Source organism: Motacilla alba, chromosome 2 (assembly GCF_015832195.1).
Source record: "Motacilla alba alba isolate MOTALB_02 chromosome 2, Motacilla_alba_V1.0_pri, whole genome shotgun sequence".
NCBI classification, from domain to species: domain Eukaryota; kingdom Metazoa; phylum Chordata; class Aves; order Passeriformes; family Motacillidae; genus Motacilla; species Motacilla alba.
In genome coordinates, this window is record NC_052017.1 from 143566568 (window position 1) to 143594173 (window position 27606).

A 27606-nucleotide genomic window follows, 5' to 3' on the forward strand; every position below is an offset into this window, starting at 1 on the left:
GTGAAGCTCAGTCACACCTGAGCCCGTGTCTGCAGTTAATTTAGCAGTTTAGGGTAAAGGAAGACTATAAATGTGACATCTGTGCAAAGATAATCTGTTTGACTGATCCCCTCCTAATGCTGGGGCTTAGCTTCACTGAACAATCCCATGCATTGAATCATTCATATGTGAAGTTAAATCAAAACTAAAAAGTTAATTTGTCGCATTAAGGTTATCATTTAGAGGAAATACGAATCTGTTAGGAAGGATATAGAAAAGTGGAAATCAAGGATAGACCTACCTAAGGAGGAGATGTTAAAGGAAATTGATTAAGCAAAGAGCAAAATGTCACCAGAATTATACCTGGAGCATCTTCAAACAGTCTGGAGAAATTCATAAGGGAAATTATGGGAATTCATAAGGAGCTCAAATGGAACTGCTAATCAGAAAGGCAAAGTCACTGACACCACCTCGGGGGATCAGTGTTGCAGCCTGTTTTTGTAAAGCAGCTGAGCCAAGACTGTGGGCTTTGCTGCTGATGCAGGGGAGGTGTCCGTGAGGCAGTGGCCACCAAGGGACTCTCTAGTGCCACTGGCTCTGCTTCCCAGAAGTCAGGGAACAGAGCTAGACAGATCTCAGGAGCTTCCAGCAGCTGGACTCCAACACATGCCAGAGCCTCCTCCATAATAACAAAGATTAGCCTTGACATTTCCAATACCCTAAAATATAAAGTAAGAAAAAAAAAAAAAAAAAGCAATATGTATATTTTTAGGCACTCTTCTTGTCTATATTATTTTTCCTGTGATAAATCTTAAGGGTACAAAAAGAGCCCAAGTTTAAATTTAAATATTTTCAAGAAACCTTTAAGAGAAGTACATCCAGTATCAAGGTCCCTCATGTTTATAAATATTAAAAAATATTATCAACAAGGTGGCAAAAATTGGTTAAGAAATTCCAAAAAAAGGATCCCAAGGTTGCTTTTAGGGTATTTTTCCTCTTAGATACACAAACGTTATCTTTTCTGTAAGTTGTTAAGATAGAAGATGACTATTCCCTTTAATTATGCTGGGAAAGTGAGGAATGGGGGAAGCAGAAGAGCTGTTTGAACTGAAAACCAGCATTGGCAAAAGACAGAAATGAATATACACAGGCTGTGCATAAATATAGATATGGATTTGAAAGGTTTTGAGCCACTAAAATAGCAAAAGCCTTGAACAGGCTTCAAATAGCAGCCGTGGGAGCAGAGCAGCGGGATCCGTGTACCCGGCAGTGATGTGCAGATGTGCCCAGGCTCTCTGAGCACTGCTCACTCTTGGGAACTGCCTGGCTACAGAAACATGGGCCTCAGTTTGGGTTAATTTGCTGAGTATTCCAGCCTTTTTGCTTCCTTCTCAGCCTCCTTCCTGGTCCCTGTGGAGCTCCATTCTCAGCTGCTACTGACACCTGGGCTCATCACCCAAAACTAGTGCCTGTCCAGTAGTGCACTGCAGTCCTGTTCTGAGCCCAGTATGGACAGACTCTCATTAGCCTTCACAAAGACTTTATCCACTTAAGGAAAAGACCACATTATGTTCCTGCCTCAGATAGAAGAGAACAGAGCTCAGTCCCAACAAAGATTTCCTTCCTTACCTGGATTCGCCTATAGGCAATTCCTTCTTTTCAGAGAAACAAATTAAAATCTCCTTCCTCCAAATCCTTCTGTCACTAGCTTGCCAAGGGAGTCTGAGAGCTATAAAGTGTCTCCTGATGCCCAGGCAGAGATGCCTGAGCACAGGAGGAAGGACCAATTTTACCTCGTGGCTGTGCAGTGAGCAGCCCACTGCAGCTCCCACTGACCAGGTGCACTTGGAATACCACACAAGTAAATGGGATAGTGTCACACACAATACCTACTGAACAGACTTGTCACTTTTCCCACTTTACTGTACCAGCTATTTCTTCATTTGCCCTCTTAATCTCACCCACACCATTATATTTTTTAGACTATGAAACTGTTATGTTTCAAAAAACTGCATTTCTGCTCTTCTGGAAAGATACAATAGCAGCAGACTTTTACCTGCAAAATCAGAAAGAACTGAGCCCCCAGGAGAAATGAGAAGTTTATGATTTCTAAATTATCAAAGTTTTCTTTAAAAAAAAGCAAATTTGAGAGAGCTGGAAGTATTCAGTTCCCAGTATTTTGGAAAGCTTATACATACACTTACATCTCTCTTACTGCCTGGTAACATAAACCTTCCAAAGGCAAAAGGAATAAATAAAGAACATTAACATATATGTAAAAAGCTGCTATAATTGTCACAAAAGGCCCCTTGTGGTTAAGACTGCAAGAAACTCTGCAAGTATCTTGGGATTGGTACTGAAACTGGGAGTCACCACCATTAAGAGATCTTTTTTAAGAGACAGCCAAGTCACCTGTAATTCAAAATTCAATAAACAAATTTATCTAAGTTGCTTTTATAATGTTCTTGCCTAATGGTGATAAAATAGAGATAATATAGGTCTAAAGGTTTTTTCATTTGCTGGTTTGATTTTTTTTCTTGAGTAGAAGCAGATACAAAAGAAAGATTTCTTTGTAATGGCTTTGCAGTTCTTAACTCCTAAAACGGTGCTAGCAACAACATCTATGAAAGTTATTTTTGAGAAGGATCCCTGTGTTTTCTCCAAACACTAAGATATAGGCAATGCCAGGAAAAAAAAATCTTAAAGATTATGCTTTTCTACTTTAACAAAGGCTGTTTTATAACCTGAAGGAAAATTACTGTTTGACTGATTTTTACATAATCTGCTTATTTCAATGCCTACCTTTTCAGCTTCCCTGGCTATAAATAGCCCTCACTCACATGACAGAGCAAACTCACAGATTCCTCTCATCTCTACACACTGTAGATACCCCAAGAAGTCTGCAGAAATGGTCTGTAAATCTTCCCTGAGCCGGCCAAATTTCATGAAGAACATGGACACAGTCAAGGAGGACCCACAGTGGAACCATGTGCTCCAAAGGGATGTGATCTCACAGGCACAGGGCTGACTACACCCGGCCTCCTCTCTGCTGCCTATCACCTGCTCTGAAGAGATGTTTCACAAAACCATAATTAACATTTAAACCAGCAGTTAAAGACCTCCTTAAAAAAGATGCCCAAACCTGTTTTTCATAAAAACCATTTTTATTGCTTTAAAGGTTTTATTAAAATGCCAACAGACCAATTACACTTGATTGTTTCCAGCATCAACCTGCCTTGGTTACCACTCAGCTCACAACAGTGAAAAATGTTTGCTCCATTACAGGCTCTCCTCTCCTTCTCTGGAACTACATTTTTTATTCACTACTGTTCCCCAGGTAGTCCAGAAAATTTGGAATATCAATCTCTTTTGCTAACAATATAGTACCTTACAATGAATTTAGGAGCTCATATATCAAAGGATTTGTGCTGCCTAAAATGACAAGGATAGCTCCCTCCCAAACAAAACCCCTCTTGTCCAAAAAGTGATTGTATCCAGGAAAAAAAAATCCATTTATAGAAAATGCTCTATTTGAAAAAGCACTGGCAACCTAAAGCAGAAAATAAAAATTCTGGGTAGAATATTCTTTGCACTGGAGACTAGGATTACCTGAAGTGGAAAGAGGTAGCAAACCCTAACCACTGCTGTAACCACCCATTCAGTTCTTCCTGCCATGGCAACAATTCCATTAAATTCACTGTCCTGTCACACAGCAGAGGAAGCTCTTCCCTGGTTTATTGTAGGCCCAGGTCTGCAGGAACAGAGCCTCAGTGACAGACTCCAAGGATGCGGCACCTCTGAGGGGGACCAGGTCCCTGCTCGGGCTCAGCCACCGCATCTCTGTCCCCTGCACAGCCAGAGAGGTGCCTGGGAGGTGACGGGAATGCAGAAATAGGAACAGCTACAGCTTGGAAACACTTCTCCATTTGAGCTGTAAGGGGCTGAGCCTGTGCCTTGCAGGTCTGTGAGTTCACAGGAGTGCCCCTGTTGCTATCAGTGCCAGTACCTGTACAAGTGCATTACACACCAGGAGGTAAGTTTGATAGTTACTGTCCTTTGAAAGATATCAGCATTCTACTATAATCCTAAACAGCATGTTTAGATTTAGAAAAGTTAATGGATGCTTTAATGACATTGTCTTAAAATACCAAAATGGAGAAAAAACCAGAGACTTTTCTTGTTTATAATACGTGTATTTTCTGGCCACGTTGTTCAACATCAATAGAGTCATTTGTGAAATCAATGGTGACATATGACATGGTCACACTTCCAAGTTAATGTTGTATGTCGATGCTGAGCAGCTTCTTCTGGTACCTCTTCAGTTCTCCAACTCAGAATTGTAGCATAAAAGCTGTCTGTACCTTGGAAATCTTTTGGGGTTTTTTGAAGGAAACTGTTTGGGTTTTTAATAGCTGACTACTATAAGAAATGACGGAAATCCGAAAGACATTTTGTCCGTCTCATTTTTAATGTTTTCCAATTGTTGTCTCCAGAATAAGCTCATTCCTCCACAACCAGCAATTTTCTAGCCAGAGATTTAAATAAATCAGTGAGCAGTGATGTGCCATAGCGGCATTTCTAAAATTAGTTGCACACTTATAATTCTGATTTCCCACCTCTGCTCTTCCCTGCAGTATTCAGGCTGCAGAGCCAAAGGACACAAAACTGAACGATAAAGACAGGCATGATGTCTTACAGCTTTGCCAGAAACATATTTTTGGCACTTATGTACTACAGGCCCCTCTTCAGCCAGTTTATCTTTTAGTTCTCTTCCTCTTCACCAGAACATTCAGCCAAGTTTCAGCTCAGCTTATGCTACATTGAAGTCACACTGTTTCTGTGAGAGCCTCCAGCACTCTATTCAGTGCTGCTCACTCATTTTTCTTTGCCGTCGTCAGGGATATCCTCCAATGTATTTACAGATGAGAAAAGGATCCTTCTGGAAAATCCTTCTGCAGCTGAATTGAGAGAGCTAATGGGGCTCATAGTTTGTTATTTTCCTGAGACACCACAAACACCTTCCAGCAGAAAGTGCCCATGTGTTTGCTATTGAAGGAAGCCCTTTGGATCCCCCAAGTTTCATCCAGGATCTACCTCCTGGTATTTCCAGCTAAGGCTGAGGAGCTGACGTGGAGCAGAGGAGTTCCACTAGGAGCACCTATAATGTTTTTTTAAATCACAGCACATTGTCCTTAGGAAAGCTTTACCACTGAGGGTTGGGCTTCAGCCCTGGAGCCAGAGCACATCCCAAGCACTACAAGACCCCCTTGATGGAGCAACTTAGCCCTGGGTCATGGTTCCTGCTGTGCCTTCCCTTGCCTCCTGCTGGGAATAGCAGCTCCTCACTGTGCCAGATCTGTGCCAGCCCTTATTGTTCGTGTGTCAGATCTTTATTGCACTCACCCCAAATCTATTAGTTGCTCTGGCATAAGCTGGAAGAGGCAAAGATATGCATGAAGCTGCCTTGCTGACTTTTCTAATAGCTTTTTTTTCAAATAAGCAGTTCCTGTAGTATATACAACATTATTAACAGTTTATACTTAGGGCAAACTCTGAGTACTGCTAATGCTTCTTGTTTCACCCCTCTTCTTCTGGATCCATCTGTAAATACCTCTATTGCACTAAAATTGTAAGGTCTTTGAGCAAAGACCAGTTTTTTATCTGCATTTGCAGCGAGATCACAGACCATAACTAGGTTCTTGCTGCTGCTGCCACACAAATATTTTAAGTCCTAATTCCCATGAACAGGCCTTCCATTTTCCTTGCTTGCTCTGCCTTCCCTAATAACAGAAAAAATAGCAAAGTTCAGCCACTGACCCTCCAAGCTGCAGTTACCACTGTCATCTCACTGTAACAAGTTTTGAGCATAGAATGACAAAACCTCATTTCCCTTTCCAGCCCTTCTCTCCTCACAGCTGCTTTCCTCCCCAGTTGAACCAGATATTGTGCAGCAAAACTCACTTGTTGAGACAATGCAGACTGGGAGAGCTGGATGGGCCAGGAGCATCCAGCTGTGCCAATTCTGCCCCCATTCCCTGCTTGCAGCAGCACCACATACAGGATCCAGAGACACGAAAACAGGCTTTGCTTTCCAGAGTTGCCAGAAACAAAGCCAACCTCAGCCTGTCTGCATAAATCAACAATAAAAACAACATGCATAAGCACTTGCCAGCTGAAGGATCACAACCCACCTTGAGGTTTGTGCATCAGATTTAGGCCCTATATCTCCAAAATGCAGCAGCAACTGCCATGAAAGGCTACAGCTCAATAGCTCAGGGTGGCCCAGAAAAGGAAGAAAACCTCAGTGTTATATGATTCTCTGTTTTTGATTACCTCCCTAAATCCTTTGTATTTCCATCAGAGATGGGTCACTGCAGGAAGGGCAGAGATGAGACAGACCGCAGGTGGGAGCAGAGGATGCACACTGGCTGCATTTTTAAACCCTCCAGTCTCCCCATGTCAGTAGGCCAAGGAAAATGAGATGGAACAACAGATTTCAGGTTAAGTGAATCAAATAAATCTACCTAATCTACCAGGAGCTTGCATATGAATCTGAGTGAGATGTGGCTGAAAAACACAGTTTGAGAATAAAATGGATGGGACCTCCAGAAACACAAACCCAACCACCCCCAGCAAAGAGGAATATTAATCAAAATATCCCACCCCATCACAAGCTGTGTCTGAGCCGCTAGCTGCATGTGAGTGCAGCTGGTACACTGACCATGTGTGACATACCAGCCATAGAACAACACACGTTCTTGAATTAATGTCATCAAATTTTTACTCCTGTCTCTTCAGCACTATGAGCAGAACAGTTCCCAAGACCCAAAGTCAGTAGCTCCTTCATCCATGGTGAGCTGAATTGATATCAAAGAAGCTGAATTAGCCCTGAAACATGACAACCTTTAGTTGGTTTGTCTTCTCACCCTGGGAGTGAAAATAGCAGGATTAACAACAGTTTGTGTGTCCACAACTTGCACTCTCACTGAGCCCCACGCTCAGGAACAATGACAAAGCAGAGGTGCCTTAAGAAAGTCATTTAATCTGTGGTGTAAGTGAAGACACTGCCAGTGAGGATGCCACCCTTGCAGATGTGTGTTGAACATCATTTAAAGGCCAGTTAGAGGGGACAGTCTCTCAAGTGATCCCTGACCTTTAACTCCCAATGTCTTCCCAAAACAACCATGAAGGGCTTAATCCCCAGTTCTCAAAGAATATTTATTAATATTGAACCATTGCTGCTTCTGGAGTGACACCACTCTCTTTTCCACCAGAGATACCATCTTCTCCTATTCACTGGCCCAATTTTTTTATGCTGTCCTTTTCACACTCTGTCCCTTGAGTAAGGAAGGAGCAGTCTGTGGGAACCAGAAAATCCAGCACCATGCTCCTTCCAGTCTTCCTCTGCAGGATGTTTTTCTCTGTGCCATGCATAAAAAACATTAGTAATAATACTGAAGCACTGAGACTACTAATTATTACAGTAAGCATAACTGCTTTCTTGTTAAATTATACTTGCCCCAGCTGGTAATCACAGTCATTTTCTGTGTCTTGTTATGTACAAATTTGGCCCCAGCTTGGGACAAGGATCCTCTTTGCTCTGTCTGGGCAGTGCAGAGCCCAAGGGATGGCTGGGCAGGGTGAACAGCATCTCTCTGAGGAGGGCAGGTGTGTCCACACCTCATCAGGAGAAGGATGGAGATTTTATGGCAGGACTGTGGTGGGATCTAGAGGTGCTGGAAGATGCCTGGGATACTCTGGGAGTACAAGGATGCACAGCCCAAAGGGCTTTCATCTCTGATTGTCCCTGAAGGTGCTTCTATAATATATATAAATACATAACAAATAATTTCTGAGTTAGTAAAAAAAGAACTTGCTGCATCCAAACAGGAAAAGGGGCTGCAGTGACTGTGTGGTACTACACTATTTCAAACACACATTCACAGTTGTGTCAGACATAACCTTTGCCATCATATTCACCTCCTTTTCATTTTGATTTATCACATGACTGCACACTGCTAATAATATCCTTATTGCAACTAAAAATTATTTGGAAGCTTAAAAAGGGTGCCATGATTGGAAGATTAATCTCAGACTAAAACCCTAATTTTATGGTAGATTTGCTGACCCATAGAGAGGCCAGTGACTTTCCTCTGCCTCATCTTAAAATAAAAAAAAAAAAAAATTAAAAAACCAGCAAACATCACCAATCTGCAGGGAACATGATGTAAATTATATAAAAGCAATAACAGAGAATTACAAAAGATCTTGCACCTTGATAGTCATGTTGCAGGGTAGGGCATTTTATGAAATACAGAAGTAAAGAAACTGAAACTTATTGAAGAGAAGTGTTGTCAGCCATGACAACAGAGAACAGCTGAAATCATCACCTCATTATGCGCTTCTCCCAGTCCTGTGAAATCTCAGGTTTGCGAATGAAGTTTAGTTTTGAGAATGAAAGAGAGGGGCCACCATCCTGAAAATGTTCAAAAATACATAGATGTAGCACCTCACGATATGGTTTAGTGGGCATGGTGGTATTCAGTCAATGAATGATGACCTTGAAGGTCTTTTCCAACCTTCATGGCTGATTCTAAGCTATTCCTCTTTTATCTTACTTTTAACATGCCTAGAAGATGCAGCTTCTTTGGTGTCTCTCTTTATTCTTCACACTTTCTTCAGGCTTGGAGCAGACCCATGAGCACGTAGCGAGGAGAGGGAGGTTCACTGTTCCAGGACAGCCCACATTGCCACAAAGCACACTCTCCTAGGATCAGCTCTGAGGGCTCAGCTCTGCACTGGAATAGCAAACAAAGCTTCAATCTCCTACTCTTTGGGTGTCAGGACAGAGCTCGCAGCCCTGTGCTGCCAAGAGCAGATGACAACCATGACACTGCAGAGACAATGGATCCACCCTGAAATCAAGGCCCCCTGACTCTGCATGGCAGGAATAGTTCAAGCAGCAAACAGCTGGTTTCCTCCACTAGCTGGGCAAGACTCCTCACTGCTGACCAGGTCTTGGTCTTGCTCTCAGCACACCCAGAGCACACAGTCTCCCTGCAGACCAAGAGCAACATCAGGTTTCACACTGTAGACACTCTGAGATTAGACAAAAATATAAACTTGCCTGAAACATCCCCCAGAGCACCAGGTGGGCAATTCAGTCATTTTCTCTGTGCAAGCAGCACTTTCATTCATTAAGTGCTTCTAACAGGTTGACCTACAAGAGTAGACTTATTTCCCCTCCTCCTTCTCTCCTACATGTCACAATGAGGTTATTCCTCTTTCCTCTCATTTTTGCAAGTTTGTTCCCCTTGCCTCCTTCTGCAGCTGAGCTGCTGTTTTGTCGCCACCACTGGAACTGCTTTCAAAGCTGCTGGATTTTTCCCTGAGCTATTGCTGTCTTCTGTCTTACCTCACTCTAAAAAACATGGGCTTTATTGCCTATTTTTTCCTCTGCCTTTTTTTTTTTTTTTAACCAAGTGGGCTGAAAATCAGTATTTTTTCCCTCTGGACAAGGCAGACATCAGACAGGTCCATCTGTTCTCCTTAGAGGATCAGTGGCAAAGAGACTGCACAGGCACCTAAAACTTACATCCCACTCTTCAAGAGAGCTGACAGCTGAAGAAATCATCTTTTTGCTATTGCTTTTTAAAATAACTGAAGAGATACAGCTAGGTGTTTGTGTTCTGAAAACAATTACATTGACTTAGAACCCTTTCCAAAAAGAAAAAAAAATGAAACCAAAGCATCACATTCTGGCAATCATTATTTGGCCATCAATGTAGGGACGACACTGACCAGAAAGACCAGCAACACTTTCTGAGCCCAGTCCTGCAAACCTGTTAAATGAGATTTACCTTCTGAATGCACATGGAGCCAGGGGGACATCAGCAGACATCACCATAAGGTGAGCCTAAAGGGCATCACAAGAAGATTTAGGTACAAGACTGAATCAGAATTCAGCGCTGCAGAAAGTTGGTGATCTTGGTTCATGCATTTACATGCTTTGAGAAGGGTGTTTCAGACTTTAGACTGCATGGGATTTTAGCATTTGGCAAAGTCATCTCAAGGCCAAAAAGGTTGGCTTGTTTTATCCTCGGGTCCAGAGTACTTCACAAAGGTATTATCCCCACAAGGCCTTCAAATACGTGATTAGGATGAGATTCACCTCAGTGTTTGTAATGCAGATTTCTACATCTAAGCCATGTGTTGAAGCTCCTCTTACAGTTAAAGGATACCTATTTATTTGGCTCAATCACTGGTAATCAGGGTGTGGTAAATCACTGTCTCCTTTACTTCAGGATGAGCTGAAGATCAGCAAAGCTCCTGTAGCCATGGTTTATATCAGCATCTGAGGAGATTGAAATGACACATTTAGACATTTACGGGGAAGACATCTACATTTCATCTTAAGCATCCCAGCACAATTACTTTAACTGCTACTACTTCTGTTATGTTACATTATAATGTTAACAATACTATTAAGATAGAAGTAAATCTCCTTTTCCTGAGTTAATTCTTTGCTCATTTGCTTATCTGTTGCTAAATTTAAAAAAAAAAGAAACCTAAAACAAAAATATGAAAACAACAACCCCCAAACCCATCATATTCCTGGCTATTCCTTGCAGTCCTGCTTAATCACCAGCCAAGAATATACAAAACCATTGTTTTAGCCCATATTTTGCAGCTAAGATACAGTCTGCAGCTGTCTTCTAGAAAATTCTCCAAGTTTGGCTTAAAAATGACAAGTGGAAAATTGATAATTTCTTGTGCTAATTCTTTCAGCAGATATCTGATCTGCTATTAGGCCTTATGTATAGCCTGAATTTATCTTGCATCACCTTCCAATAATGCTATATCATCATTTATGCAATTAAAAAGCCCTCTAGTAAAACAGAAACTCTGTCTTCATAGCCTGGAACAAACACTGATGGAAGTTTCAGATTAATACTAATAAACACATTATCTACTTCAACTTGCTGGGAAATTAACTCATGGTAGAGTAAGTGAAAACAAGCATTGCCAATGAAGACAGATTTCCATCTGCTCAAAATCTCTTTTCTTCACTCCTCCTAATGATGTTTTCTTTAGAGTTACTGTTTCCAGAAAACTATAATGTATTATTCTATAACAGTATATTTTCCCAATGGTGTCCAAAAAAATGTTGCTTTGGAGGTGATTATATCCTTCTTTGGTCTCTGGGAGCAATGTTCTCTCTCATCCCATTTGCTGGGGAATGTGGTGACTCAGGCATTCAGCCCTGGCTATGTGCTCAATTGCTACAGAAAGTTGCTGTCCATTTATTGTCACACCAAGAGCTCCCATCTTTAATTTCTTGGTTATCAACAGCAGCAGCAAATGGAGCTGCAAACCAGGACATGGTGTTATCATCCTGACTCTGGGAGCAAGAGCTGCAGCTGTAATATCAGCTGTGCATGAAGTAACATGCAAATCATGGATTATGCTGAGCTCCTAAACTTCCTCCTACCACTGAGACCTGGGACAGACATTGGATCCATTTGTATCCCTTCTGGGAAGATAAATGGGTGTCCACCTCCACTTCTTATTCCCTCTTTCTTGAGAGAACAGCTGAGTCACCACAAGGAAGCTGTTACCTCCACAGGTCATCAATAAATCACTTTTTCCCAACACCATCACCACCTCTGGGCAAAGAGTGATCAGGAACTGTGACTCACAGGTGTGTGGGCCTGAATCCCAACAGCTCTGTGAGCTTCTCCTACAAGAATGAGTTTGTGTAGGGACTCAAAAAGCTTTGCCCAAAGTCATAGGTGGCCCACTGGAAGGACCTTACCCCTGGATGCCATATTCCCATCACAAGGTGATTCAGAGATAATTCTTGCTGTAACCTACCTTGCTCCATAAGGATAAAGGAATTCTTGATGAGTCCTGACTCTGGGGGAATAGAGGCACAGTTTTAATCCTGACATAGGTGAACCCAATGTCAAAATGCAAAAAGTTAAAAAAGAGGGATAGAAAAGATAAAAAAAAAGTAAATACAGCTATGTATGAGTAAGAGACAACTTGAGATGTCAGCTCCATCACCCCGCTGTCAGCACTTAGGTCAAGGGATTTTAAGTCAACTCTGCTGTCCCAGTCATGTAATGTAGGAAAGGCAGAGCTGGAGGATCCAGTGACTGGTGCTGTTCTTCAGTAGTGAGGTGATGAATGAATGCCACGAAGGACAAGAGGGAAGACAGGATTGAGTGAGGGACAGGGAGAAAGACATGGGAAAGTGAGAAGGAGTTGTAGAGTTGAGGCTGAATGATTCTTCTGAATTATGAAAAAATAGCGAAAATAACAAATTACAACACCTGTTAAAAAAAAAAAAAAAAGAGTCATTGGGAAAGACTTCCTATCTTCAATGAACTCTACTAGTAAATGAAAACTATACCTAGCATTTCCCAGAGTCAGTACTCCAAACACAGACAATACTGCTTTGGGTTAGCCTAGAGACACACAACTTATCACACAACTTCCTTTGTAGCTAAATATGACCATTGTTTGCTCTGCAGTGGGCTGACCTGCCCAGCATCTTTTCTAGATGTTACACCTCACTTCTGTCCAAGCACACTGAGGATTAAATGGAGTGAGGAGGAAAAAAACTCTCCATGACTCTGGGCCCAGAAGTCGGCACATTATGTGAAACACATTAAACAATGTATTTTGACAAGAGGAACCAAATTTATTGTTCCCTGCAATATAATGGAGTTCAAATCTTGGAGATGCACAAAACTCAACTGGATAGAGCCCCAAGCAACTTGATTTGAGTTTGAAGTTAACCTTGCTCTGTGGGTTGGACAGGAGACCTCTAAAACATTCAATTTTAAATGGTTTTATGGTTGCAGTCACCAGCTCCCTTCTACAGCCCCAATATCAGACACAACCTACATGAAGAAACATAAAGAAAGACAGCCCTTCTCTTGCACAACTTCCCCAGCCTATCTGCACTGGATTTGTCACCCAATTAACTGGATTTATGAGGGAGGAAAAAATTCTCTCTCATCTTTGAGGAGCAAGGAGGGAAGGAAAGCCTCCCTGTTTGAATAAAGCAGCTCCCAGCACGAAGGAAACAGGTTGTGAGCACCATGGTGTGAATATTGGCAGTTCTGGGATAGCCTGGTGCTCACTTGGTATTCTGCCAGGGGACCTCCATCTCTCCTATCTACCTCACTCCTCAAGATGTCTTACACTACTGGGAGAACAAGTGTGTTGTGTGCAAGACCTTGATCCTGGCCTCTGGTACTAGCAGAATATCCATAAAGATAAAAAGATTTTGTATTGGGTCCAGAACAAGCTTGTGGTGCAGCAGCCAAATCCAATTGTTCCTCTGACTGTAATAGATTTACTCTACATTTGAACTGACATGACTAAAAGCAGTTGCTGGCTCAGTATTTCTGCAAAAACAAGCAAAACACAAACTAGCAGATGTTCAAGGAATACACCACCACCCAAATACACTTCTTTATGTCAAGGCATTTGCATGCATCCAGATTTCATACAGTTTTCCAATGATTTTCAACATTAGGTTCAATTATTCTGGTGTCCTGCTTCAGCTGGTGTATGGAAGTGAGCATGCCCTTGAAAATACTGAGTGGTGCTTACATATCTGCAAAGTCTCCAATTTTGTACAGAAAACTGTGGCACTTAAAAAACTGTCTGGGCCCACAAATGACCCTCATGATCACCCTCATTCACACCAGGCCATTCAAATTGATCTTCTACACTTGTTACAGGCTTTAAAAGAACAATGTTCAAGCCACCCTCAAAATGTTTTCCGATCCCTAAAAGACCCCTAGAAAACAGTGATGCCTGTTCTTTGATTTTGGGAGGTAATTTTGGGTGATGTAGTCAAGAGGACCGATGCAAATGGACTGAAATTCAGGAATAGGAAGGAGGAGGACTGCTGCTGGCAAACTCCCAGCACAGTAGCTCCTGTGTCCAGGTAAATACAAGAGACAAAGGGAAAATACAATCAATCACAGCCTTAGATTTGAAGCCCAATACAACAGGTACGGGTTTGAATGGGACCTCAAGATCAACTGCAATTACCATCAGAAATCAAAAGCAAATTTATGTGAGAGCTCAGGGAGATAAAGCCCAAGGCAAAACACAGAACAAAAGGAAGGTGGAAAGTTAAACTTAAGAATCCCAACTAGAGAAAGACCTTAAAACTACTGAAATGTTATTTTCTTTGGCATAATGTCAGGGATGACTGTAGGCTTGTCATGGCCTGGTATACTAAGTAGCAACATATATAAAGCTCTTGAGGAAAGAGAATTAGAATTGATAATAGTATAGATATAATTAGAATTGAGATAATAAAAAGCTATGTAATTAATAAGAATCACATTCCTCTTGCCTTTAGAGGTACAACTCACTTGTCTGAATGTGGCTTTTACTGCAGACATTTACCAAAGCTCAGCTCCTGCTATAGACAAGGGAGAGTTGTTCAGTGGAGCTGAAGCTGTGATTTGTCTCCATGAAAAGCAGACCCTCACATCTGATTGGATGAATTCCACCCTAAAATCTATTGATTGTATTGACCAAATATCCACTGACGATAAAGAGAAGCTAAATACCTACTGCATACACAGGACTGTACATGAACATATCCACATTTAGGTGTCCTAATGTGGCTTTGATTCTTGCCCCACAGGTCAGGCAGAAAGTTTCCCATTCCTCAGGTGCTTTCAGTGCAAATATCTAATTTAAATTAGTTCCATGAGGTCTCCTTTGTAGTCAGGGAAGAGTTTAAGGCAATGCAAGATGTGATTAATCCCACCCATTTTAAAACTGTCTTCAGAATGAGAGTAATTGCACTCCAAAAATTTCCATTTCCTGTTTTTCTTCAGCAGCTATAAAAGAATTCCAGACAACTACCTCAGATAATGTGCTAGATGGATGGATCCCATTGTGGAAAGACTGACACTCAAGCCCTGAGGAAGAGCAAGGAAAAGCAGTTTGTGGAAGTAATTTAACACTGAGGAGAGCAGTGTATTTGACACTGTACTATGTGATAGCACCATATTCTGAGAGCAGGAACTGTCATGAGCCAGCCTCTGCCAGATCCCATCTCTGCACCCAGGACCTGACAAGGTAATGGAGCAACATCTACAGTAATGAGTGAGACACAATCAGGAGAAATAGCCAAATATCAGCATCCACACAACTAGGAATATCTTCACATTTCACACAAGAAGTTTTTTAATGAATGATCAGTGGGCTCTTCCTCCTGGATTTCTATCACAAAAATGTATTTTTTTTGTTGATATGCCAAGATGTGGGGGTGAAGTGTTGAAACCTCCATGGGAGTTTGATCAGCACACTCAGCATTGAAACAGAAGAGGCAAAAGCCATGGCAAAGTCCCATGAACAGGAAGGAGAAAAGATGTAGAATGTAAAATATGCTATTGAACACACACCTAGGGTGGAACCTGTATTATTTCAGTGGGGTAGGATTTCCTGGGCCTTTGTCTAAGTGAAACGGGGGTAATGGTTTGAAACTAAGAGCATCAACTTAGACTAAATATAAGGAAGAATTTTTTTTACAATGAGGGTGATAAAACACTGGCACAGGTTGCCCAGGGAGATGGTGGATGCCCCATCCCCAGAAACATTCAAGGCCAGGTTGGATGGGGCTTTGAGCAACCTGCTGAAGCTGAAGGTGTACCTGCCCACAGCAGCATGGTTGGACTAGACCTTTAAAGGTCTCTTCCAACTTAAATTATTCTACGATTCTGTCCCAAAAGTGGCTTTTTGCATGGACCCAGGAGGGTAACCTCAAAGTGGTAAGATCTCACATATAAGAATTATGTCTGTTCTGTTAACCCAAAGATGCTCATCCCAGCTCTCTGTCCCTGAGACCAGCTGGCATGACCAGTGCCCACATCACTGACCTCACTTGCCTCCAGAGCAGGGAGATCCCTCAGACTCCTCCTGGGAGTGGTGCCAGGTCTGTGGCAGCATCTGTGCTGTGCTCAGTCACCTCAGAACAAAACCACCACCCAGCAGTGTCCTGCTATCAGCCAGAGTGTGTCACTGCTTGGGAACACCCCTGGCACAGCTCTGACAATTAGCCAAGACCTGGCTAATGCCTGCTCTGGGCATGAGCACAGCTCCTGCCATAGCTGCAGACAGGGCTGGTCCTGGGCTGCATCTGGTGCCGGGGCACAGAAGAGGTCTGGGGTGTGATCAGGGAGCCTCAGCTGTGTGCATTGAGATTCTCCCAGCACATCTCACAGTGTTAGCAAAGGTAGAAGAGCAAATTCCAGTTTGTGTAATTACCTTCCTAAACTAATTCCCCTGCAATTTCAATCAGCTGCTCTTGACATTCCCTCCTCAGAGTGTAATCCCTCCTCATAAACACTCTGAGCCCGCATGGAGAGGCATGAGGGGAGCAAAGATAAGCAGAGCTGATGCTGCACTGCTGAGAACTGGTGGGCAGCTCCCCACCAGGAGCTTTGGGGATTTCACTATCAGTCCCTCAACACCTGCACTTGCTTCTCCTCCATCCCCACTGAAAGCAGAAAATTTTACACTCTGAATTTACAGTCAGTGGGGAATGTCCTGTAAAGAGTCTTCTGGTTTACGATTAACATCTCTGTCATTGACCTAAAGTTAGGTATAGCCTAACTCTAATGGCTCCTATAAAACATAAAAGAGTTAGGACCTGGATGGTTTGGGATATTTAAGCTTTCAGCATTGCTTTATCTCTACTCCAGTGGTGGATGGCACCAGGAACAATTAATTATTTTGTTGTTTAATATATACACCATGTCAAAAGCATGCAAAATCTGAGACGGAGAGATAACAATTAAAAGCACATCACACAAATAAAGAGATAAACACAGCCTGAAACTCAGGTTTGAACAAAAAGAAATGAGGACATATTTGCAGTTTCAACACAGGTACAATATCTCATAAAATCTTTGGTTTAGTATTAATTCAGATGACTGGGAGAAACTATATAACATTAAAAACTGGATCCAGACCTATAAATAAAACCCTAAAAATTACATTGTATTAACCAGGAAGCAGGGAAGTTATTATTTAATAAAATGCTCAACTGTGTTTGTTAGTTCTGGCCTTACTGTTTCTTTAATGATCTAGAAAAAGAACTAAATTGAATGTTAGAAAAATTGTGAGGTACTAATCTAGAAAGTGATCAAAACACTGGTGAGGAAAGAATAAAGTAAATATAAAAGCACCTGAGATTAAAAAAAGCACCACTGGAGAGTCAACATGACAATCACAAACAAACACGGGTTGCCAACGGAGTGCAAAGCACATCCATGCAGCTCTCAGCCACAGCTCTGAAAACACGGGGACAAGTGAGATCCAGGGACCCAAGAAATGAAATAAAGTGTGGGAAGTCAAAGGAATGAGGACTCCTCCTCTGTCACTGCCATACAATGGATGTCTGCAGCTCTACCACCATGCACCAGCAACTGAGAAAAATTAAAGCAGGAAAGACCTTGGCAAGATTAATCACAAGGTGGATGGGAGTGAGAGCAGAAGCCATCTCAAGAGACACCAGTTGTGTCTCACGTCAGGGACACAACTCTCTCCAGAGATTTAGCAGAGAGATTGGTGTAATATTGGTGTAATATTTAGAGATACTGCACCTTCACTTCTGCATGGTTTGCACCAGTAAGGAGGACAAGGTGGTATCCTGGTGACTATAACCAGAGGTGCTTATAAAGCTATGGAAGGCTGAAGATGGGTGGTGGATCCTGTGAAGAACTTGAGCTTAGGAGGATCCCACCAGGCCTGAATAGAACAATGAGCTGGTTGTACAGAGGAAGATGATGGTACCTCATGCTGCTTTCCACCAAATCCCAGTCACACTCTTCTGCTTTGGATTACCTCAGTGCCAGCTTGGATAGGTTCCTCTTGACTTTAGAGGGACCTTTCATTTGCTCCAAGTTAAACACACATTTATGCAATTTGCTCACTTAAGACTGGGGAAGGCAATTTACAGATTTCCAGACTGGAAGTTCTCCAAAAGTGCCTTTTTCCAAGTAGGTTACCAAAACCTAAATATCCCAGGGCATGTCCCTCTCTCTACAGAAAATGCTAAGTTTCCCAGCTACCATCCTAAGACAGAAGACAGCATACACTTAACAGCTCTTGTGGAGCTTATTCCCTGCAAAGCTATTAATATTTAAGTTATCCCATTTAATACAGTATCTGCCAGAAGCAATAGCAGATGCATGGCTCCATTCTTTCGGTAAAGTTTCATGCACAAGAGAGTATGGCATTCTTAAATACAAAAAAGGAATATAAAGTCATTAAACACAAGAATAAACATTATCATTTATTTATACCATGCAAGGCTCATCATGGTAATAACCAGCCACCTGGCTGTGTCTAAGGTCACCAGTCATTTATGTTAGTAAACAACATAAAAATTATCTTAATGCTCCCTTGATCAATTTTGATCAGAAAGTTTCTTCCAGCTATTAAATCAAATTCCTCAAGTTCAGACCTTGTCCTTGAATATGCACTGTCCTTGAATAGGCCATTGTCTGACCTTCCACATGCATCTCAATGCCACAAGGACTTTTTGACAGTCAAGGGATACAGAATTATGTTCTACATACCTGCAGGTTTGCATGTTGGGTAAGCTATAAGTAAAAATGATTCAATCAAGTGATATTTGACAATGAGGACTATCCAAAAAAAAAAAGAAATGAGCTGATTGGGTGGATTCTGAGGTGACCTTTGAGAGCAGTAGGAATGGCTGGAGCACCTTCATGTTCACCTGCACACAAAAGCACCCAGTGATATATGACTGGCATTATATGTATGTATTATTTTTTTAATCCAGCTGTTAAGATGGACTAGTCTGAAGGTAGTCTTTAGTTACTATTAATTTCCATTAAGTTTGTTTGGAATGTTCCTACATTTTACAGCAAAATGAGCAAAACAAGCATAGAAAGCCTCTCTCTGCTCATTGTTGTACCATTTCCCTAATCTCTCTTTCAGATTAAAACAAGAAGTGAAGCTCAGGTGTCCTCTGCACCCAGCAGCTGTCCCAGAAGTGCACAGACCCTGCTGTGCCCTACCACGATCCATTGTTTGCAACAAGGAACAAACAGAGGCATGTGAAGAGGCTGGGATGGCTTTTATGAAGAGTGATACCTCTGACCACGGTCCAGGCTGGAGATACTGAGATAATCTAGTCCTGGGCTTTCCCACTGACAGTGTCTCCAGAATTGCTGGGCTGGCACTGAGATGCTGCTGCTCCTCACACCAAGTCTCTCAAAAGAGAAGAAAAACGTGATTTGCTGGCTGCTGTGGTGGCTTTGCAATATCAAACTGATTAAATTTGGGACTGTTCAGTTTTATAGACCTAACACCAGGGACTGTGACTTCTATTTGAGGGGCTATTCCTCAGCTGAGCTGGCAGCACTGAAAGACCAATTTCTGAGTGTTTGCTAGCACTGACAGCACTGCTTCCCCCCAACACGCCGGGCGCCAAGGATTCCACTGCCCATCCAGATGAGGCTGGTCTGAGCTGGGGACTGAACTTGCAGCAGGGTGCTCAGGGACCTGCAGGGGCCTGGGGGACACTGAGGCACACCCTGTGCACCATGCAGCCCTGTGCCTGCAGCTCCCACGAGCCATGGCAGCACAGAAACTTGGCAAGTGGCAGCAGAGTCATGGCAACACTGAATACAGGGCAAACCAATCCAACCTGGGGGTGCCCACTGTGGAGTGGGTCTTGCTCTGAGCACTTATGCCCAAGCACAAAGATTTGAGGCCACAGGTGAACACTTATTCCCACCAAAGGGCCTGGTCCATAATTTCAAAGGAAGTTTGGATGCTTAAACAAGCATTGGGCACCTGTGAGCTGCTGAAGGGATTCCAGAGCTGCAGCTGGGGATCACTAGCCACTCACTACCCAGGCACCGGTTTCCCCAGGCTGTGCTACCCCTTGTAATTCCCCCAGCAAATCCCAGCTTTCTTCTGTCATGCCAGCTGATGCCAGCAGCTGAGCTACAGCCACATCCCCCCAAGGCACTCGCGATCCCAGGGCAGCCCCTCAAGCCTCAGGGGAGCTGCAAGAGCAGAGGTGTGTGGTAAGGTCTCCAATGACTAAGACTTCATTAGTTTTTACAAAGTATACTGCAGAATATTTATCCATGCATTATGATGAATTAGCATAAATAATTAACACAGAACCCATATTGGCACACACATAAGCACAGGGCACTCGCTAATGGACCAGGCTGGCTCTGCTGCTCTAGGGACTCACTCAGATAAAAGTCCATGCCAAAAAAGCCAAGAAAGGATTCACAGTTGTCCCTCTTTTTACCCCAGACCTTCTCCCATCTCCTTCCAGATGGATCACAGAGTCTGGAGGGTAAGCACATCTTATGGAGCATCTCCTGAAGGGCAAAGAGGAAAATAAGGGAAAGCCTCCAGACCTTCACCCTGTTCCCCAAATCCCATGACACTCTTTCCTGCAAACAACCCACCTACAATCAGTCATGCCAGAGGTGCTTGCCGGTGCTTCCCAGAAATGCTGCTGATTTGATAGATCCCATGACTCTGCCTCCTCTTCTTATTCCAGGTATTAAGCAGTACAGAGAGAAGATGGCATGGCAAAGAGAGAAGGGCTCTCTAATGTTCCCCATGGCTTCTCCCTTGCATCAGCAGGTATATCGTGGTGATCTACAGCAGCAGAGTGCAGGAGTTACTGCACACTTCCCCAAAAAGGAATATCTAATCCCAAACCTTTACCTAGTCTTTTTTTCCATGAAAGTAAAAGCTGTAGTTGTCTCAGAAGATTATATGAAAATGAGAATATCTCCTAGTTACCTCTCCTTCATCCTCTCTTTAAGTCAGCATAAAAAATTTTCCACAAATTGCAATTCCAAACAACCTGTATTATGTTATCTTTCTGTACTCTGTCCTTTATCCACCAAATATTATGTGCTTAACGCTAAAAACAACACTGGAAAAATAAAAATCTTACTTGTTTCAATTTTTCATTCTACTCATTAATGCTTCTGTACATAAATAAAGCATTTGGATGGTTTGTGGAGGCGGACAGGTCTTGAGTCTGTCTCCCTGGCCACAGCACACATCCCATGAGGCACAGCTGCAGGGGTTTCCTACAATATATTGCACTGCCTAACACAAAGGGAAATACAGAACATCACGGGAACATCAGATGTACCTACAGTGACATGACCTCAGAAAAGAACAGGGATAGGCTGTAGCCTGACCTGCAACCCCCAAGAGAGATTTCCAAATGAAATATCTCAAAAATATCTCAAAATCTCAGATTATTTTATTTTATACTGAAAATGTTCAGCTAGAGTTTAGCTTTACAAACATGAAATTTTTCATGGGGAAAAACATTTTTTTCTTACCAAATAGGACCCTAAGATATTGCCATATTTCCAAGAACACAATGAACCCTGGTGACCTGGCAAAGGGGAACATCATGAGTGACAGATAAATCTTTTGTCTAGTAGAGCTACTAGAAAGCAAATGTTTTCAGATGGTGAAGGAAACAGAGCTGGCTTCTTTAGGGACCAAATCCCCAAGGATAGGTTTGGATAAATTCACTTGAGCAGAACAAAAAAGAAGGAAGAATCACAAGGAAAGTATCTCAGAACACTTTCTCTTAATTACTGCCAGTGAAAGCTGAATGCTAAAACTGCCATCAGGAATTACTCCCTGTCTCAACTGCACCTCTGTCCCTAGGGCTTGGCAGGGCCTGATCCCATTTATGAGCTCTCCTTGAATGACTTCCTCAGACTGAATCACTTCAGAGCACCCAATGCCACCCAAAGCCAGCGTTTGCGAGAGGCAGCGCGGGAGCCTCGGTTACCTGCACATTACAGCGGTGGGAGCCACACAGGATCCTGACCCCTCTGCAGCCATATGTGCATCTCTGTATGATTCAACGAGATTCCCATCTGTGCCACTCTTTCCAAAGTTGTGGCATCCAAAGTTTTCACCAAGGCCTTGTCAAAGCCCCCTCTTGCCCCTCACACAACACCTTCAGCACGTACGGAGAAGTTGCAACCTTCTTGCATCAGCCTCCCAAAGCCTGGGATACACACAATATTGGAGTGCTTTGCATCATCTCTTTGTTAAACACCTCTGAATGCTTGGATCTATAAGGAATTCATCACATCCAGCCATCCTCAAATCCCTTTTGGCCCTCAGCTGTTTATTCTATAGTTATTTGTATTTGACAGCAACAATCTGACTGGTTAATTTTGAGTGCATGGCACTTACTGCAAAGATACTCAGAAGATGAGACAAATCATAATATGCCATTAAGGAAACATAAATGGGATTTTCCTTGAAAATTAAAACAGGATCAGATGTGTAGATTTTATGGGAAGACTGGCAATCTCTCACCTTCCCAAGGAAAAGTGTAAACTGTCCTAGTGTGAAAAGAAGCACTGGGAGACTGCTGGAATGGAACTACAGTGTCACAGCAGCACCTCCAAATGAGAAAGACTCCTTTAAAGAAGGAAAAAAGGTTAAAAGACAATTCATTTGAAGGCAGGAATAAAGACTTTGGGTATCAACTTAGATGCTGCTTCCCCACAGCTCCTGCTCTCAAGCAGGTCTTCCTTCTCCAGTAGCAACAAGCTCTGAAGCCTGTCAGGCAGATCTCAGCACACTCTTACATCACACTCAGCAGATTCCTTTTGTAGGGTTGGATCCTACAGTGAGGTAAGACCCCAGTTTCAACTGAGTTCAGAGGGAGCTGAGACTGAAGAGAAACTCAGTGGGGCCAGCTTGGACAGCAACATCCTCTGGGTGTCCTGGGGAGGGATGGAGTGTCTATGCTGGGCTGACAGACTCGTGCCTTTTATTTCCTTTAAGAATAAGGACTTCTAGAAGTGTTTTGTTTTGTTTCATTTTCATTACTATTGAATTTGGCACTGATGGTTTTCACAAGACTGTTACTGACTTTTGTGAGTCAGACTGACATTTCAGTTTTGCAGGACTGGGTAGTCATCAAAGACAAGTTGACCACACAGTGTCAGGTCCACTCCTAAGAAGGATCAAACCTTACAAACGTCATGATTTTCTTTCCCATTCTGTGATCCATATTGCATAAGTAACTTAAGGTCAACCACACATCTAGAGAGTTATCTAAAATTAATGCTGTAACTTGGAAATTCTTATACCACTGCAAATAATTGTCAGTTATTTTATTCAGTTCAATTCACTTCAATGAATTCAATATTCAATTGTATTATTGCCAATTGTCTGAATCTCTCAGCTCACCTGAGCCTCTCCAGACACATCCACTGTCCTACTGCTTATACCCAGACATGAGCCTGGACACAGATTTGACCCAGCTGTCTCAGAGGAGTACAAGCTGCTTGGAATGCTCTGCTGTGTGCTAAAGCCTCACTGATGTGTGTGGGCTGGCCAAGGCAGGATGAAAGGGGTGCCCCTCTGTCCAGCTGTCGCTCTCCCCAGCAGGATTATGCAATACTGAACACAACTTAACAGCAAACTCCAGACCAAAGAGCCTTCCCAGCAAAACACATTTCCAGTGCTGTCACTCCCTGCTTGCTAGCCCGAGTTTTCCTATGGCATAAAGAAGTGAAAGAACCATAAAAGTGTCACAGCATCCAGTTTCCAGTTTTAGATCTTAAGCTGGAAAACAGGACCTGAGTCCCAAGATATACTTGATGAATAAACACTGAAAAGAGGGGAGCAGCAATGAATGAGTGGTACACAAGCAGCACTCTAGTAGGGACGGTTGCCTTTTAATTCTTGCTCAGGGCTAAAACCCTTCGAACATCAATAAAAATGTGCCTGAAGGTAAAATCACAGCCCTACATTCCAGTTGTTAAATCACAGCCCTACATTCAAGTTGTTTATTTGCAGGTGCAAGGACCATGCCAATGATCAGTATTTCCTGAGATCCAGGCTCACAAGCCATGCAGCCTAGAGAGCTTTTGTTTGTCTTTGGCAAATAATCAAATTTCAAAAATCACTGCTTAAATCCTCAGTCACATAGAGCTCTGCACACCTCATAGTGCCGAAGAAAAACAGTACCACCATGATCACTGATAAACCCCTGGGTTTTCAAACACATTCACTACACTGAAACACACATTTATTTTAGTACAACTCTGCCAACTCCATTCTGTGATGTTGACAGAATGATCTTTTTGATATTTTTATGACAACTTAAGGCAACAGAATTTTTAGGAATGCAAACCAGTTGTCATTCTCTTGACTCGTCACCTATGGGCCATAAAACGAGTTTATTTCCTCTCGGTTCACTTGTGGTCAGTGTAACTTTCTGGTTGACAGCGCTGCAGTGCTCGGGTTTCATGCACTGCGGGGTGATGCCTATCGGACCGAAACCCGATGGTTTTCATTTGACGCTTTTAGCTACGGAAGGAATCGGTTCACTCGCGGTCTGCAACAGCGAGCCGAACCTCACGCTCCAGGCTGAGCTGAACTGGCCGCGCTCCCCTGAAGCACTTTGAGCCTTAAAACCGCCCAGAGCTTGGTTTTTCTGGCATCCCTCCTCCAGTGCCTCAGACACACAGGCTCGGGAATGCCACTCCAAGGCAACGTGGAGGTACGGGCAAGACAGAAACACAGAGTTAAAAGCAGCCGCTCCTTTCGGAAAACCCGACGACATAAGAGAAATAAAGCCGCTCAGTAGCACACCCCGTATGAGACCCTTGCTCCACGCACAGCCGGCGCCCGAGCGAGCCCCCGGAGCGCCCGACACCGAGAATGATAAAGCAAAACGGGGGCCCCGGGCGCGCCCCCGGGAGCCCCGCTCCGCGCTCCGCGTACTCACACGAAGGCGTGATAGAGCAGCGCCCAGCCGCGGGGTCGTTCCAGGGCGTCGTAGATCAAAGTTTGGATGCGGCGGTACCTGGCGTGGTTCCGCTTCACCGGGCGGCTCAGGGGGGTCTTCGCCAGCAGCCCCAGTCCCGGCGGGCTCCGCTTGCCGCCCTCCTCCTTCCCGCCGCCCTCCAGCAGCAGCGTCCCGTCGCGGTCGCCGCCGGTGCCCAGGGCCAGCGAGCCCTGCTCGGGGTCGCCGCCGGCCGCCGCTCGCCGCCCCGCCGCCGCCGCCGCCCCGCCGGCCGCGCTACCGCCCGCCGCGCCGCGCCGCGCCTTCAGCCCCATGGTCGCCGGCGGGCCCCGGAGGCGAGCTGCAGATCGGCGGCGGCAGCCCCGGGAGCCCCAGGGCCATGATCCGAGCTCCCCGTCCCTCCCCCCAAAATGACTTCTCTATATATTTATATATATATATTCATCTGTGAATGTATGTGTGTGTATATATATATACATATATATATGTATATATATATAGATATAGATATCTCTGGAGGGAGGGGGTAAGAAGCGGTGGGCAGGGGGAGGCGGTCACATCCCCGTCAGGTCACCCCCGCCGGCGGGCAGCGGGCGGGCAGGAGCGCGGCGCGCACCTGGGCCGGCGAGAGGGAGGGGAATCATCGCGGAGTTTATTTACCAGCCCGATGCCCGAGCCCCTTCTATCCCCCCCACCCCCCCCCACCCCGCCTCCTCTTCCTCCTCCTCCTCCTCCTCCCAGCCCCTGCCTCCCCCCAGACCTCACGTTAGGGAGTGGCCCATTGTATGCAGCCAGCAAATAGCCGGGCGCCCGCCCCAAGCCCCCCCAGCCCCGGCTGTCGAGTCATCCACGGTGTGGGGGACACCGGCACCGGCCCCCGCCGCGGCACTGCCGCCCCCTTGTCCCCCCACCCCCCGGGTGCCACCCCCCAGCAGCCGCCGCCGGGGCCGCCGGCGCCGAGCGGGGAGATCCCGGCAGCCGGCGGAATGGGAGACCCCGCTCGGCTCCCGGGGATCCCCCTGCAGCATCACAGCCCCCTCCCCCGCTGCGGCTGGAGGGAGGGAGAGGAGGGGAGGGCATTCCCGGCCCCCGGCGGGGGGCTGCTTCCACCGCCGAAGCAGGAAGGAGCGGAGGATGGGGATGAAGGATGCCGGGAGAGGCGGCGAGTGGGCGGCTGGAGGCGCTGGCGGCCGCTGCGGATCGCTCCGAGCCCAGCCGGAGCCTCCGCCCGCGCACCGGGTTTGGGGCAGCGCGGCCGGGCAGCCCCAGCCCCGCGGGCAGCGCCTTTCTGCGCGGGTCTCTCCCGGGAGATGCTGCTCCTGCGCCCTCCCGGGTGGCTCCTGCGGGAGCGGCGCCGGTCCCAGCCCAGCTGCAGACCGAGGGTCCGCCCCACCCGTGCGACCCAAAGCTCCCCTCTCTCCGCTTTGCCGTGTGGACCGCACCCTGGTCCATCTGCGGACCTAAAACCTGACGGGATGTGGTCAACAGCCGTGGACCCTTTTCCTTTCCGTTTCTTGGCTGTAAGGAACAAGGGAAGAGACAAGCTTTTGTGTGCCTTACACCTTTAGTGCCCTCGGATTTCTTCCACAGCGCACTAGAAACATCCCCTCTGAGCGATGCTGTCGTGTAAAAACCTGCCTTCAGGGCTGGGCGTTCGCATAGCTACCCCTTGGGAGGATAGAAGGGGTCTAAAATAAAATGCAATAAAATTAAATAAATTATAAAATAAAATAGACAGTGAAATGGAAAATGAAATGAAATGAAATGAAATGAAAATAAAATAAAATAAAATAAAATAAAATAAAATAAAATAAAATAAAATAAAATGCAAAGCCTTACAGGTTGCTGGTGGTTTTCATGGGAGGTTCTCCTCCTCCAGATGGGGGAGTTTTCCTGGTATCTCCTGAAGAGATGCCAGAACACCCAAGAGCCCTTCCAGACTCAGAAGCAGATTTGCCACCTATCTGCTCCTGTTCCATTCCTGAGGGATTTATGATCTGAGCAGTCCTTCCCCTGTTTCACACACCAGGAAGGACAACAGATCCAAAGGGAGCTGCTGGAGGTGGTTTCTGGACCCAGCACAGGCCACAGTACTTTGGACCAGACAATCCCAGGTCACTCAAAACCACAACTCCGTCATTGCAGAGCTGGGTGGAAGAAAGGCTGTTTTCCCTCCCATATTTCACCCTCTGAGGGTGCAAATTGAGCAAATTCTGTGCCAAAGAAAAAAACACATCTTCCTTCAGCTCTGCAAGCTCCAGCATTAATGTGTCTCAGTCACCATCTGATTTTGAAACCCCCAGGGATTTGTCTAGAAGCCAGTGAGAGCAGACAGAGTGGTATCTCATGCAGTGTCTCCAGTGTCAGCAGCCAGGGTTGGGATGCTCAGGTCTCCTGGCATTATCAGCAGGAAGGAGCTGGCCTGGGCGCAGCACCGGCACCGCACGCGCTCTGCTGCCTGCTCAGCTAACATCTATCAGCATCATTTGAATGTCATTTATAGCTGTATTCCCAAGGAGGGCTGTGGGAGGCTAGGAAGTTTTGATAACTAGGCCATTTATCTCTCTCCAGCTCCTGCTCTACCTCAGTACAATAGCGATTACACTTCCCAATGCCACAGGGGAGCTATAAGCATTAGCGAGGATGTATGGGGCACTGAGAATGAGCACTTGCTTCAGATAACACCCTATGCCTTAACCTTCATCCCAGTGTTACATTAGGAAGAGGTGGGAGGAGAAGGAGAGAGGAAAGACAATTTATAGCTTAGCAAT

The 27606-nt window shown here is 44.6% G+C and overlaps 1 protein-coding gene across 3 annotated transcripts in view; it reads right to left on the reverse strand.

The window, feature by feature from the left end:
- The window catches only part of KCNQ3 (potassium voltage-gated channel subfamily Q member 3), a 183614-nt gene extending 156905 nt beyond the window's left edge, over window positions 1-26709 (reverse strand). For 2 of the 3 annotated variants that reach the window (XM_038126012.1, XM_038126010.1), the window contains exon 1: window positions 24818-25514. In XM_038126012.1, the coding sequence (XP_037981940.1) occupies window positions 24818-25149 (332 nt within the window). In that variant the 5' untranslated portion in view covers window positions 25150-25514. Of the gene's footprint in view, window positions 1-24817; window positions 25515-26674 lie in introns of those variants that run through there. The other variant, XM_038126014.1, reaches the window with a different exon arrangement.
- Between the last annotated feature and the right edge of the window lie 897 nt (window positions 26710-27606).